This window comes from Pelodiscus sinensis, chromosome 5 (assembly GCF_052426305.1).
Source record: "Pelodiscus sinensis isolate ZL-2025 chromosome 5, ASM5242630v1, whole genome shotgun sequence".
Taxonomy (NCBI): domain Eukaryota; kingdom Metazoa; phylum Chordata; order Testudines; family Trionychidae; genus Pelodiscus; species Pelodiscus sinensis.
Genome location: NC_143056.1, coordinates 92,460,677 through 92,473,513, shown reverse-complemented (window position 1 = coordinate 92,473,513; position 12,837 = coordinate 92,460,677). Strand labels below are relative to the sequence as shown.

Sequence of the window (12,837 nt, the reverse complement as noted above, 5' to 3'; positions counted from 1 at the left end):
CTCTTGCCATCTTGGCTAACAGCCACTGATAGATGTATCCACCATGAACTAATCCAATTCCTTTTTAAACCCACTGATACCTCTAGTCTTCATAACATCCCCTGACACTAAGGTGCAACCATCTTGTTTTCTCTACTGCATGCTCTGCAGGGACTTGTAGGCTCAAAGCTGGCGAATTTACAAAGACCCTGAATGTCACATATTCTAAAACAGTCTATCAAAGCATTAAGCACATGCTTACTTTAAGTCAATGGGAATATTTGCATGCTTAAAGTTAAGCTCATACTTGTATTCTTGGAGCCAAGGAGAGAGAAGATAACAATGTATCTACAGGGAGCCCTGTATCCCATGGAATTCCAGCGTGGGTGTTCTATCTCAGCAGCAGCATGGGGACACAATCCAGCCGTAATTAGATCTAGATATGGTTCTCAGATGTAGTCATTACTTCTATATTTAGACAAACTACCATTCATCACTGTACGTTGCCTACCATATGCAAACATAGAAGGTTAGAAGGTTGTACAGGAGAGTGAAAATCAGCATTGTGCATGGTCTTGAGAATTAATTTGGTCCAAAAATTCTTAAACACCTATTTGGTGATACTGTTTTAAATGCTTATATTCATTGTATAAGAGCACAGTCCTTTCAAGTTGAGGAATAGTTATACCACCAGCAAGTTGAAATAGTGTTGACCATAAAGACAAAGAGAATTTCTTGTAAGTTTAAGATTTATACCATTTACTGTTTCTCATCCCATCCCATTTTATTTATCCTTCACTAAGGGTACGTCTACATAGCATGCTTATTTTGAAATAAGCTATTCCAGAAGAAAAATTCCGATATAGCTTATTTTGAAATAGCAGGTCTATACTACAGGGAAGCCTCAAAATTATTCCAAGGCAGGCTTCCCTAATGTGGATGTGCTACCTCAATTTAGAGCCCAGGAGGCACTGGGGAGTAATTACTTTGAATGGCCCTGAGGAGGAGCTATTTTGAAATAGCTGCAGTGGAGCGTCCACGCTACCACTATTCCGAAATAGCTATTTTGGAATAGGCGTTATTCTTTGTGGAATGAGGTTTACAGAAGTTGGAATAAGCTGTCCATTATTCTGAATTCATTTCAAAATAACGGAATTGCCATGTAGACACTCACATTATTTTGGAATAATGATCATTATTCTGAAACAACGCAGCTGTGTAGACACACCCCTAAGGTACTGAAAGAGAAGATAGACTTCAGGTTTCCTGAGACTCTTCAAGATTGATTAGTAAAGTATAGTCTCCCAGCTGTCTTTAATATGTCTCAGTATTGTCAGAACATGATGATAGCATTGCAACAGTCTGAAGGTATTTCAGGAAACATGAGGATAAGATAAATGTGTTTAATTTCTTAAACCAGGATAGGAGGTTCATGTTCAAAGTAGAGCACGCACCTAATTACTTTGCTGAAATGGCTACCTAGTTCAAATGAAACAGAATAGGCTCAATAAAATTTGGATTGTTCCATGAATATCAGAAAGGCTTACAAATTTAGCAGCCAAGCAAGACAAATACCGGACACTTCCACCAAAATTAGAAGTGAACTCTTATCCCCAATGCCTGTTTTGCCTGTGGTCATCCATTAACTTAAGGCTAGTCCTGTTAATAAAGCAGTGCATTTCAATGATCTGTGCCAGAACAGCTATTTTGCTTGTCTTAGCTTAAAAAAATATGATGAAACAGGCTATTTCCATTCATGTGTGTACATGGGATGGGGCGGTGTCTGTGTGCTTCTCATATTAAATCCTATGTTAAGCCTTTTGTGAAGCATTAATATGTAAAAGCTGATCCCTCACCCTCTAATCCAATCTAATTAAGGTTTGGATGCATTATTAATTTTGCCACACATCTGAGGCTCCCTTTTATCAAACAAAAAACCCCACCCAAATCCCTTGGGGAATCATTAAATTGTGAAAATGGCTTCATCATTCATGACAGAAAAATGGAAGGACTTCGAGCCATATGGCACAGGGAGCAGCACCAGCAGTCACCCTCCTGAGTGGTACTTAAAAGGCCCTGCAACACAGTGGGGTGACAGAGACTTCTTGTTGCTTTGTGCCGTGTTGGCTGTTCTCACTGAAAACAGAAGAGGCCTGGAAGCACAGTCCAGTTCAAGCTCAATAGTTTTGAAATGAACATGAAGTGAGGAGAAGGCAGGAATAGCCTCAGGAGTTCTCTTATATTATAAGGTCAGGAAATAGAACCTGCATAACAAACCGGAAATAAAACATTCCTACATATCCCAGGTATAGTACGACTGATCTGTTGTTTGTTAAAAATAATAATACTGTATGTTAGATATAAGAATACTTCTGTTACTTCTATATACCAAAACTGTGGAATAATTTGCCCTGCAAAAAAGTGAATAGAAAGATATTAAGATTCATTCACACTTTGAATTCAGAATTCCTTAGTTTAGGAAGATTTGTCTTAAAATTATTATTATTATTATTGGTATTGGTATTATTTATTATATTTAGTTACAGATCAGTGACAAAAATAATTATTTCACTCTCACTGTAATGCCACAATTCATATTAAAACATTTCTGATTTCTTGGGAAGAAATGCATTGATACATCTCTATGGAATATAGCTCAATTTATTCAGGTTAGTAATCCAGTGGAATCAAAAGGATTACTTGCTGTGAAAATTCAGGAGGTCACAGGTTGCTTTGTATATTTCTATTTAATCCGTCGTGAAAAAATGCTATAGAATTGAATAGAAGTTAAATTAACAAAGGTCCTACAGAAATTCAGAAGCATTCTGTGAAGTAAACTAAAAACATATTAGGCCAGCTGCTTACCCATTTACACCAGCTAAGAATATGACCCAGGGGATTTAACAGAAAAGGAGAAGCTTATGTCGTTATATTTCTTTCTCTTTTTAAATCATGATCTTCTCTGCTATATTTGATATGATTTTGTCATAAGGGAAAGTTCTAACATCTGAACACTCACAATTTAAAATGCTCCTGACCTTCTGTTTTAATCAACAGAAGCCTTGCAACTCTTTTATCATTTGATTTTCAAAAACTAAATTTTCACAAACAATGACTGTAGTAATTACTAAATAGATCTTTTTTTTTCTGCTCATGACCAGTTGTGCATCTGACTGTCACTTGGATGTTCAAGTCTGTATTTGCATGTACAAACACATATATTGCTTTTCTACATTAAGCATGAAATTGCACACATGGGACTAGTTCCTCAGCTAGTGTAAATTGGCATAACTCCATTGACTTCAGAGGGCCTATCCTGGTTTGCACTATCTAGCTATCAGTGGTGAAATCAATCTGTGGTGAAGTGAAGGGAGTTTTGATATTAACTTGGATGGAGCCAAGATTTCACCCCAGATTTTTAGCCCTCTTTGGAATGTGGTCTCATTTTTTCCTATTAAAAATCCTAATTTAACTATCCCAGATTATTAGAATTCTACTTGGTGACTGCAGCAAAACAATATGAAGGTGACCTGAAGTGATATTACAGCTCCACACGTTTTCACTTAGGTGTTACAGCACAACAGATACGTGACATCACATGTTCTCAGCGCTCTGTAACATTCACGAAGGTGTGAGTGTGGAAGAAGACTAAATTCAGGATTTCATTACATTTTTAGTTTAAAGCTAAACTACAGATCATAGAGGCTATTTTTCAAGTTACCACTCAGCAGCACTTAAGTAATAGTTACATCTTTGCAGTATGCACAAATAATAACTAATCGCCACAACACCCCTAGTGTGTTTTTGGTTCATTGCAGTGGTTCAGTTACAGGCATGGGATTGGATATGGAAGGCACAAGGAATCTCTCCTCTCTACTTGTATGATTCTGCCACAATGACAGGAGTATTCCCTCCATTCACCTCCAAAGTGCCCACAAGAAGACTGGGAGGGAGCCCACATGCCTCTCCCTGCACTCTCCATTGGCATGGACCCAACACATCAGAGGAAATAGTTAACATCAGTTCACTTCACTTATGTGCCAGTGAGCTCTGGGGGGAGGGGGGGGGGAGAATCAATCTCCTGTAGCTTCCCATTAGGCAGTAGACCCTCCACAATGCAGCACCTGCCTAAATGTGGCCACCGAATCCTAAATTATTTTTTCCCCGCCATTGATCAGTGTTAGTACAGGATACGAACTCGAGAGTTCTTGTTCTCTGGTCCTTTTGTCACCTCGTTAGACAGTGTTGCTACTGCAAGGTGGGGGACTGCTTTTGTAAACGCAATGTCATGAGATTTTATCATTTTAGTCCAGATTCTGCATTACACTCCAGACACTTTATACCACTTAGGTGATACAAAAGAGCCAGATTTTCCAACTCATCAGTGGAGAATATCGTGATGGAAGTGGGACCACCCAGCAGGTGTACACCCAGTAGAGTTGACTTGTGTGCCAACTACTCCCCTAGTATAGGGAATAGGATACATGGGAAGGGAACTGATAGAACACCACTACACTATCACAGTCTTGCATTGATTTAAATCCCTCTAGGGTATCTGCACTTGTGGCACAAGGTAACACAGTTGCTAGGCTGCTCCTAAGAAATGATGGGTCTGGATTGGCACAGAATAAATGATTGTAACTGCATCAAGCAGAGGTCAGACTCAAGAGGAGACTGAGTCCTTTGACTTAAGCACAACCATTCATTTGTTAAGATTTGCAGAACTGGGTCCTAACACTTCATGATGTATTTTTAATCAATTGATATATAGGTGAAACAAAAGGTATTCGCTTCTCCGGGCTATAGTACAAGGGCAATGCTCAGAAAATTCTCAATATAGTATCACTGCTGCACTACAGTGAAATTAATTATAAAAAAATAATTGCTGCATTGTTGCACCAGAGCATGCCACCTCCACATGGTTATAAAACACCTATACATCTTGGTCATCAATTCTATATAAGACATTTTTGAATTATAAGAGCTCAAGAACTCCCAACCCACAAATTCCTTTCTTTCTTTCTTTCTTTCTTTCTTTCTTTCTTTCTTTCTTTCTTTCTTTCTTTCTTTCTTTCTTTCTTTCTTTCTTTCTTTCTTTCTTTCTTTCTTTCTTTCTTTCTTTCTTTCTTTCTTCATAAAATCTGAATCAGTGTATAGTGCATTTGTTTTAAAAATCTCTATGGGTCTGAGATTAACCATGATCAGCTTCAGCCAAAAGTTATTTTTATGGCCTAATTATAAACTCAGGGCTAGGGTTAGAGAACAGTCAGCATTTCCTGGTGTGCTATTCACTTAGACATTCTGAAATTCAGTCAGTCCTAATGTTAGGCACTTGTGGGGAGCTACTAAAATACTGGCATTCAAACCTTTAAAAGCATTCAAATATGATTTTCAGTTCTTTGAATTGGCAACTTGCATTGTGAATTATGACTCAGTTGGTTTAACAATTCAGAGAAACATTGACAAAGTTCTGTTGTGGAATTTTCTTGGTTTCACTGATAATAAGAATATGATTTTGTGCTCGTTTCCTTCCCTACTTCCTTGGGATGCCTTTTGCTATCTGTTATCCTATGGAAATCCAGAGTGATTCCAAGAAAACCAATAAATAATAATTAGTGCTCATTTCTAGACCTTTGGCCAAATCGTATAAGCCTGAATCTACTAATCTTGCATGGTAGCATCAATGGGCATAGTATTGTAACTGATCTACAGCATATCTGTGCACATGCATTTTTTCTAGGGTAGTTCTTGGAATCCATCTCTATTTTGCCCTAGCATCCCTAAGGGCCCTACACCATGATAACATTTCTTCCTGCTACATATATATCTCTCTGCCAATCTCATTGCTTCCATTTCCGGTATAAATTAGCTCTAGGAGGAAAGTACTGTTGTTCAATGTGCATCCCCTCCAGAAGTGAGCTCACTAGTTCAAAAACATTCCCAGAGCCAGACAATCTGGGGAGAAAGAAACCAAAGTTAGCCCTGATGTGTGGCAGAGCATTGCCATCAAACTGCCAGAATGGTCCCCTGTGCTCCATGCTATTAGTATCTTAACATTTAATCAGTGGAAATATTATCTTTATTTTTTCATGAACGTCACTTGCAGGGAGTGTGAGGCCTTGGGACTCTGCACTGTGCAACCCGAGGTTCCTGTTCTCCTAGTGTTTGCAGGGTGACGTCACATTAATATCCTCCAATGCCAGAATGTCCTCTGGGATGAGCAATCTCTCTAACATTCTAGCCAATGAGATTTCTGTTCCACTTTTAACTACTATACAGGGAGATGCAACATTTCAAACTCCTTGTTAAAGATGAGCTTTTGGCACTTAGGGACTTGTCCTGATTTTGTAAAGTGCTGATTACATCCTTCCACTCCAGCTCATTTGATGGAGTGGAACTTTCCCACAGAAGTGCATGATCCTATATATTTTTGTTAGTCTCTAAGGCTGTGTCCAGACTCAGGGGTTTTTTCGAAAAAAGTAGCCTTTTTTCGAAAAAACCTCACCTGCGTTCAGACTCAAGCCGCGTTCTTTCGAAATTAAATCGAAAGAACGCGGCTTTTCTTTCAATGGCGGTAAACCTCATTTCACGAGGAAGAACGCCTTCTTTCAAAAGTTCCTCTTTCGAAAGAAGGCGTTCTTCAATGTAAATAGGGCTTCTTCGAAAGAGAGCATCCAAACTCACTGGATGCTTTCTTTCGAAAAAGCAAGACGCATTTTCGAAAGTTCAACGTGCAGTCTAGACGCTCTCTTTCGAAAGAGGCTTGCAGTCTAGACATAGCCTAAGGTACCACAGGATTACTCATTGTGAATACAGCCTGGCAGTCTCCATGGGTATGTTTACACAGCCGCATTATTTTGGAATAATTGAAGTTATTCCGAAATAACAAAATGCATGTCTACACAGCAAGCCATTATTCAGAAATAACCAGCACTTAGAAACACATTACAATGCCCTTCAACAATACAAATAAGAATGAAACATACATAGCCAAACCCACCTCCAATTACTCATGCAAACAGTCCCATTGACTTCAAAACTGAAAATCTCTTCGGAGTCAACAGAGGACGATCCAAAAATATACTTTTGAATTGGCAAAGACCCATTATTTACTGTGTCACTACTGTCAGTCTTGTAAATGTATTTATCTTTGAACTGAAACATCAGTATAATTATAAGGACACCGGATTTCTTATTTAAGAACAAACACTTCTTGAGGAGACAAAAATCTCACAGTTGTAATGTGAAAGTAATTGTGATCCAAACGAGCATACAAAAATAAATAGATAAAACAGATACCAGAAATCTTGATTCAAACCTTCATGTCTTAAGACGCTAAATGTGAACCCGAAGAACTCACTGGGAATTATATTCATGGTAATAGATGTGAGATTGAGGCTGCAAATAAAGTAGAAAATGAGCCAGTGCACAGCAACTGTCTTGATTTCTGCAATTAGCAAAGAAATCCATGATCCCAGTAAAAAGCTCCCTATTGATTGACCAGATGAAAAATAAATAGCAGCAAGGGCTTGGCTCAGCATTGATGATTCTTGCTTGGCAGGAAGCAGTAAACACTTTAAAATTGGGCGAGTTGAAGATGAGGACAGCTTTAAAGGCCTGGCTAATGTGTTTTGGTTCAACAAATTGAAATATTCTCCTACTGAAACTGAAAATGAATGGGTGGTAGGAAGAATTCCATGATGTGAACATGAGTGTGTTTTAACTGAAGTTTGATTTTTCCATATTTTATAAATTAATAACATTTTAGAGCTATGCCAAATCCTCATAATTAAAGCTAAAAATGGGCTGCTGGACTGAATCTTAATGTCAAACAAGCAAGATTTTGCATGCTCAGAAGCACCCTGCCAATAACAAATGGAGTGCCTGGTGACTCCCCATCCCCTTCTCCTTGGCACTCCTGGAAACTAGGTGTGTCTCTGACTCTCATGCTATTCCCATTGGTCTCTCTGACAATGAGTCATCTTTTTCTCTTTAGCTCATGACTAAGCCTGTAGTACTCTCTGTGGAAGATGGTGAATTATATTGTGTTGCAAAATTTAAAAAGCATACCTGATCTTAGTTTCCTAGCCTCAGAGCCACTAGAATTTTCTGAGCTGCTGTATATGCAAGCAAAAAACCATAATTTCTAAGACTTTATCATTGAATACTAGAACTGAAAGGGACCTCAAGAAGTCACCAAATCCAGGCCCCTGCCCTCCTGGCATGACCAAGCACCATCTGATCATTGCTAATAGATGTTCATCTAACCTAGAAACATACAACACATGGACATAATGAGGATCCTAATAAAACACATTATTATATGTGATGGTTCCCTTCTGAATGGATGTTCTGCTGGTTGAAATTATTGTGCTTCAGCTAGCATGTGGAGCTACACTGCAGTTACTGGAGGAGCAGGCAATCACCTAGAAGTTCATGGAGTGATGTTAATCTATACCCACTAAAGAGAATTTGTGCATTATTGGGCAGTGAGGTACAAACTGAGCATTGGGTACAATTCTGTACAATTCTGTTCATGTTCTTGAAAATTTCCTATTCGACTCCATTGCACAAATTCATCACTGATGAGAATGGTGGAGATAAGGCTATGACTAGACTACAAAGATAAATCAGAAAAAGAAATGATTTACTTCCAAAAGAGGCTTTTCTGAAATGTGGCCTGTCTACACAGGACCAAATTTCAGAAAAAAACCTTTCGGAACTTCCCTTTTCCTAATAAAATGATGTTTACAGGGATGCTGTCAAAATGCGTCCGGTATCCCAGAAAAGCTTTGCAGTCTAGATGTACCCTAAGTTATACATCTTATAAGAAATAAGGTGTAAGTAACTTATGCTGATTTGGAACAGGGATGTTAACTGTTAACTAGCATGAGGCTTACCAGTATGCTTACCAGTTAACCGGTTCTTGCTGGTGAACACCAGAAGCATCCAGCCACACCAGGCAGAAGCAGCCCCAGCAGTGGGGCCCCACAGATGCAGCTATGGTGAGGAGGGGCAGTGAGGTCAAGCAGTAGGCCTAAGTTAAATGGTTAAACAGTTAAGCACCGGCGTTTAACCATTTAACCATTTTAACAACCCTCATTTGGAAGTCTTCTGGAATGCAGAACAAATCTAACTGACGCTGAATTACTATTCTGTGGGGATTAAATTCTGCCCTCACCTAAGTAGCCATATCTCACTGTGACTTCATTTAGTCCTTGGAATGGTGTGCATATAAAAAAGCTAGATTCTCAGACCTCGCTGAGTAGCACTTCTCTTCCTATTTCAATTGAACACATGGGTGGCAGCATCTACCTTTAATGTGTGCAAACTTGCTTTATCTGTACATTTTCTGCTGATATCTTCACTTGTGTCCTGTGATATTAACATAAATGTTTCCCACACATTGAATGTAAAATCTGTGTAAGTGCTATTACTTTGCCATTTACAACTACTTGCACATGTTTTATAAGGCACTAGTATCTCAACTGGATGTGTCATTTACACCAACATTTACATCACTGATGAATTTATCTCCAAGATTACCCTGGCTATTACAACCAGTGACCGTGATTCTGCTCTCTGTTGTGCTGGTGTTAACACAGACTACCGTGACTGACATGACTTAGATTACTCTAGATTTACAGCAGTGTAATGGAGAGTAGAATTTAGTTCACATATTCCAGGTTGCATATTCCATTACAGGGTTTTTCCTGGTGACGTCCAGGGCTTTTCCACCAACTGGATCCACTTCTGATTGCAGTTCTATTTTTTATGAAGCTGTATTGAGTAAATTACTTAAATGGAATTGCCCTAGGATAATTAAAAATGAATTTGGCTTGCTGGGTCAGAGCCTACAGTCTTTATTAAGGCAAAACTGCCATTAAAATCAGTGAATGATGGACTGAATGAAGATTACAGGATTTGGCACAGTAAGGAAGACAAAGGTGTTGTACTTAGATGGACCAAGGACATTTAGATTGTAATTTTTTTAAATTGCCTTTTATATTTCTGATCCATTTTTTGAAAGATGGAAAAAGGAATGTTTTAACTAAAAGATAAAAACATACTGGGTTACCATATATATCAATACTGTGCTTTTGTTTTATTTCTAAAATCATGGTCCAAAATGACCATTGGTGTAAATGGACATCAGTAGAGCTACACCAATTTACTCCACATTCTCACGGTTCATTGATTTATCTTCTCTTGGGAGCAGAGAGCTCCATTAAAACTGTGGGCTTGGCAAGTATATTGTGTCCTTATTTTTTTTTAACAAAAGAACATATACAATGAAATTCTCTCACCAGCCTAACCCTCCTAGACCTACCTTTGATGTGACACTCCAGAGATGAGCAAAAACTGTATTTTCCTTTTCAATATTCATTTGTAACTAGTCCATCTCTCAAGAAGAGTGGCACTAGGACCTTTCCTACCTCTCCAGATGATGAGTCTGTGGCAATAAGGATGGGTATGAATCCCTCCTGTGTCTTGAATACTCAGTGGATCTAATTAACAGGTGGAATCACACTCTGGGTGCTTGAAATATTGCCAGACTCCATAGAAACGAATCTTTAAGAACCTGCGCCATCTGCACTTCCTTTTCATTGTACAAAGCTCATTGAAACATGTTTTTCTTCCATTTTATTCAGAATGGATTATATTCAGTTCAGTGTCAATTAATAACTACTGATATCTGCTATTTTCCCCTGTTCTTTATAAAGAAGATCGCGTCTAAATACATAAAGAGATTCAAGCGTCCTTTCAACCTTGAAAAATTCTCTGGTGTTAATTTTAGTGACATAGGGAACAGAGCAAAGTAAAATAATAGCCACTTGGTTTTAATATACATTCTAAAGGACAAGAAACAAACACAAAAGCCATATAAATTCACAAAATAATTGTAATGGCGATAAAATATAACGATCGCCCGATTCATTTTCATGGATGTTAAATGTTTGTTTCTGGCCCTTTCAAATGATTTTATGATTATTATTTCCAGAGCTACAAAGCAAAGAAACACTGACGCATTGCCGTACCCCCATGCTTTTCAGCAATATGCCGTTACAGAGACGCGCCCATGTGACTTGAGTTAAATAACAATTCCTGGCTGTATAAACTATTGCCTCACTATACCGCAGTGCCAGCTACAAATGCTGGCAGGGGCCAATTTGTTACGCTGGAGTCGTATTAGGTTGCTGATGCAGCGAAGCAGAGTCTAACACATTGGGTCTGGTCTACAGAAGGTTCCTGTGAGTCGAGTTTTCGCGAAGGAAAGAACCCGTCTGCTATTGCCCCTCGGTGTCCAACAGCCGAGAGAAGAGAGGGAAGCTTCCTTTACTCCGCATTCAACAGATGACCCTTGTAGGAAACCATCAGCAGAAGAGCACTAACGAATCAGACCCCCTGCTTCGTCTGCCTTTTCTATAAAAGCGCCTGCAATTAGACTGGCTGTTTTCAGAGTCAACGCCTAACCACAGCAATCCGATGTGTAATATACATGTTTCTGTGTACGTACAGTGGAAGCAGATCGTCATTACCTGTTAGCCGCTAGTCTGGATGCGATATATCCCCCCGGGATTTGAGTGATTATATATCCCCAGAAAAAAGAGCCATGGATCATGCCAACTGTTTCAGGATCCCAATTAAACTTCGCTTTCTTCCAGGTGGAACCGCAAGGAGACGGAGGAGAAAGAAAACAGACAGTATGTAAAAGCAGGCCACGCTAAAGCACGCATTGATAATAGCTTAACACTAAGCAATATATTTGCGGGATTTCGATTAACGTTGAACATGCCCATTTATTCGCCGGTCAGATATAGAAATGATCATCGAGTCGCTTTAAAACTGGTCTGCAGAACACATGTCGTACAATACCTACAAGAATCTTGTACCGGTGCTGGAGGGGAGAGGAGGCACAGGATTTATATCTCGTAATCGCTAGTATGAACCCTAAAACATGTGACGTTTGGAACCAAAGATTCCCTTGAATCTCCTAGAGAAAGACCGGCAAGTCTAGGGAAGGTTGGGGAGTGGGAAGGGAAAAGGCTTTCTCTGACTCTCTCGCTTTATACATACACACTCACTAACTGCCCGTTTTAGTACATCTCTCTCTAGTCTAGACAGAGACAGGGCGCCTGCTGCATACATCCCAGATAAACTCACAGACATGGGAATGAGGAAAATGAGCAGTATTTTGAGGGAAAATATTTGGCTCATTATAAGTGAATCACTGAATTTGCGTGCGTGTGTGTATATATACACACACACAGGGGAATCGAAAACCGCCCTCTCAGGGTATCCAGACATCTGTTTATCTCGCGGTATGTACACATGCATATTTGTATATTCACAAATATATTTTATATATGATATACCTTTCTATATCTTAGATTAGTCTTATTTTTGTGTACATGTTATATACAAATGGCTACGCCCCTTCACAATGAAAAATGTTTTCTCACTGGGCAATAGATTGCTTTCAAAGAGTTTGTGTTTTGTTAACCAAAAGTCATGCATCTGATATTTCCAAACGGTCCACAACAAACAACTCCATTTCCTTTGGAGAATTGTGCAGCCGCTATTGCAGTAGTGTGTGAGTTCTGATGTTCTGTATTACGTGCATTTAGTTTACTAAGTGATTAAGGTCTCAAAAGTTGGGTATAAAAGCAAAATATCTGCCCACAAACACTTGTGCCACGGAATGACTTCTTGGTGAGTGAAAGCAATATAACAAAATGGACATAATCGATCTTTTATTTCCTCCTCCCCCAACACACCCACATTTTGATCTCACGCTAACCATTGTTGTTTCTGTTCAAATATAATATGAGGTTGGTTGTGTTGCAGTTCAGTGTT

At 39.0% G+C, this 12,837-nt stretch overlaps 1 protein-coding gene across 1 annotated transcript in view; it reads right to left on the bottom strand.

The window, feature by feature from the left end:
* The window catches only part of SLC17A6 (solute carrier family 17 member 6), a 59,789-nt gene that overhangs the window by 42,930 nt on the left and 4,022 nt on the right, over positions 1-12,837 (bottom strand). The window contains exon 3 of the mRNA XM_075927750.2: positions 11,520-11,638. Coding sequence (XP_075783865.1) covers positions 11,520-11,638 — 119 coding nt within the window. The remainder of the gene's footprint in view (positions 1-11,519; positions 11,639-12,837) is intronic.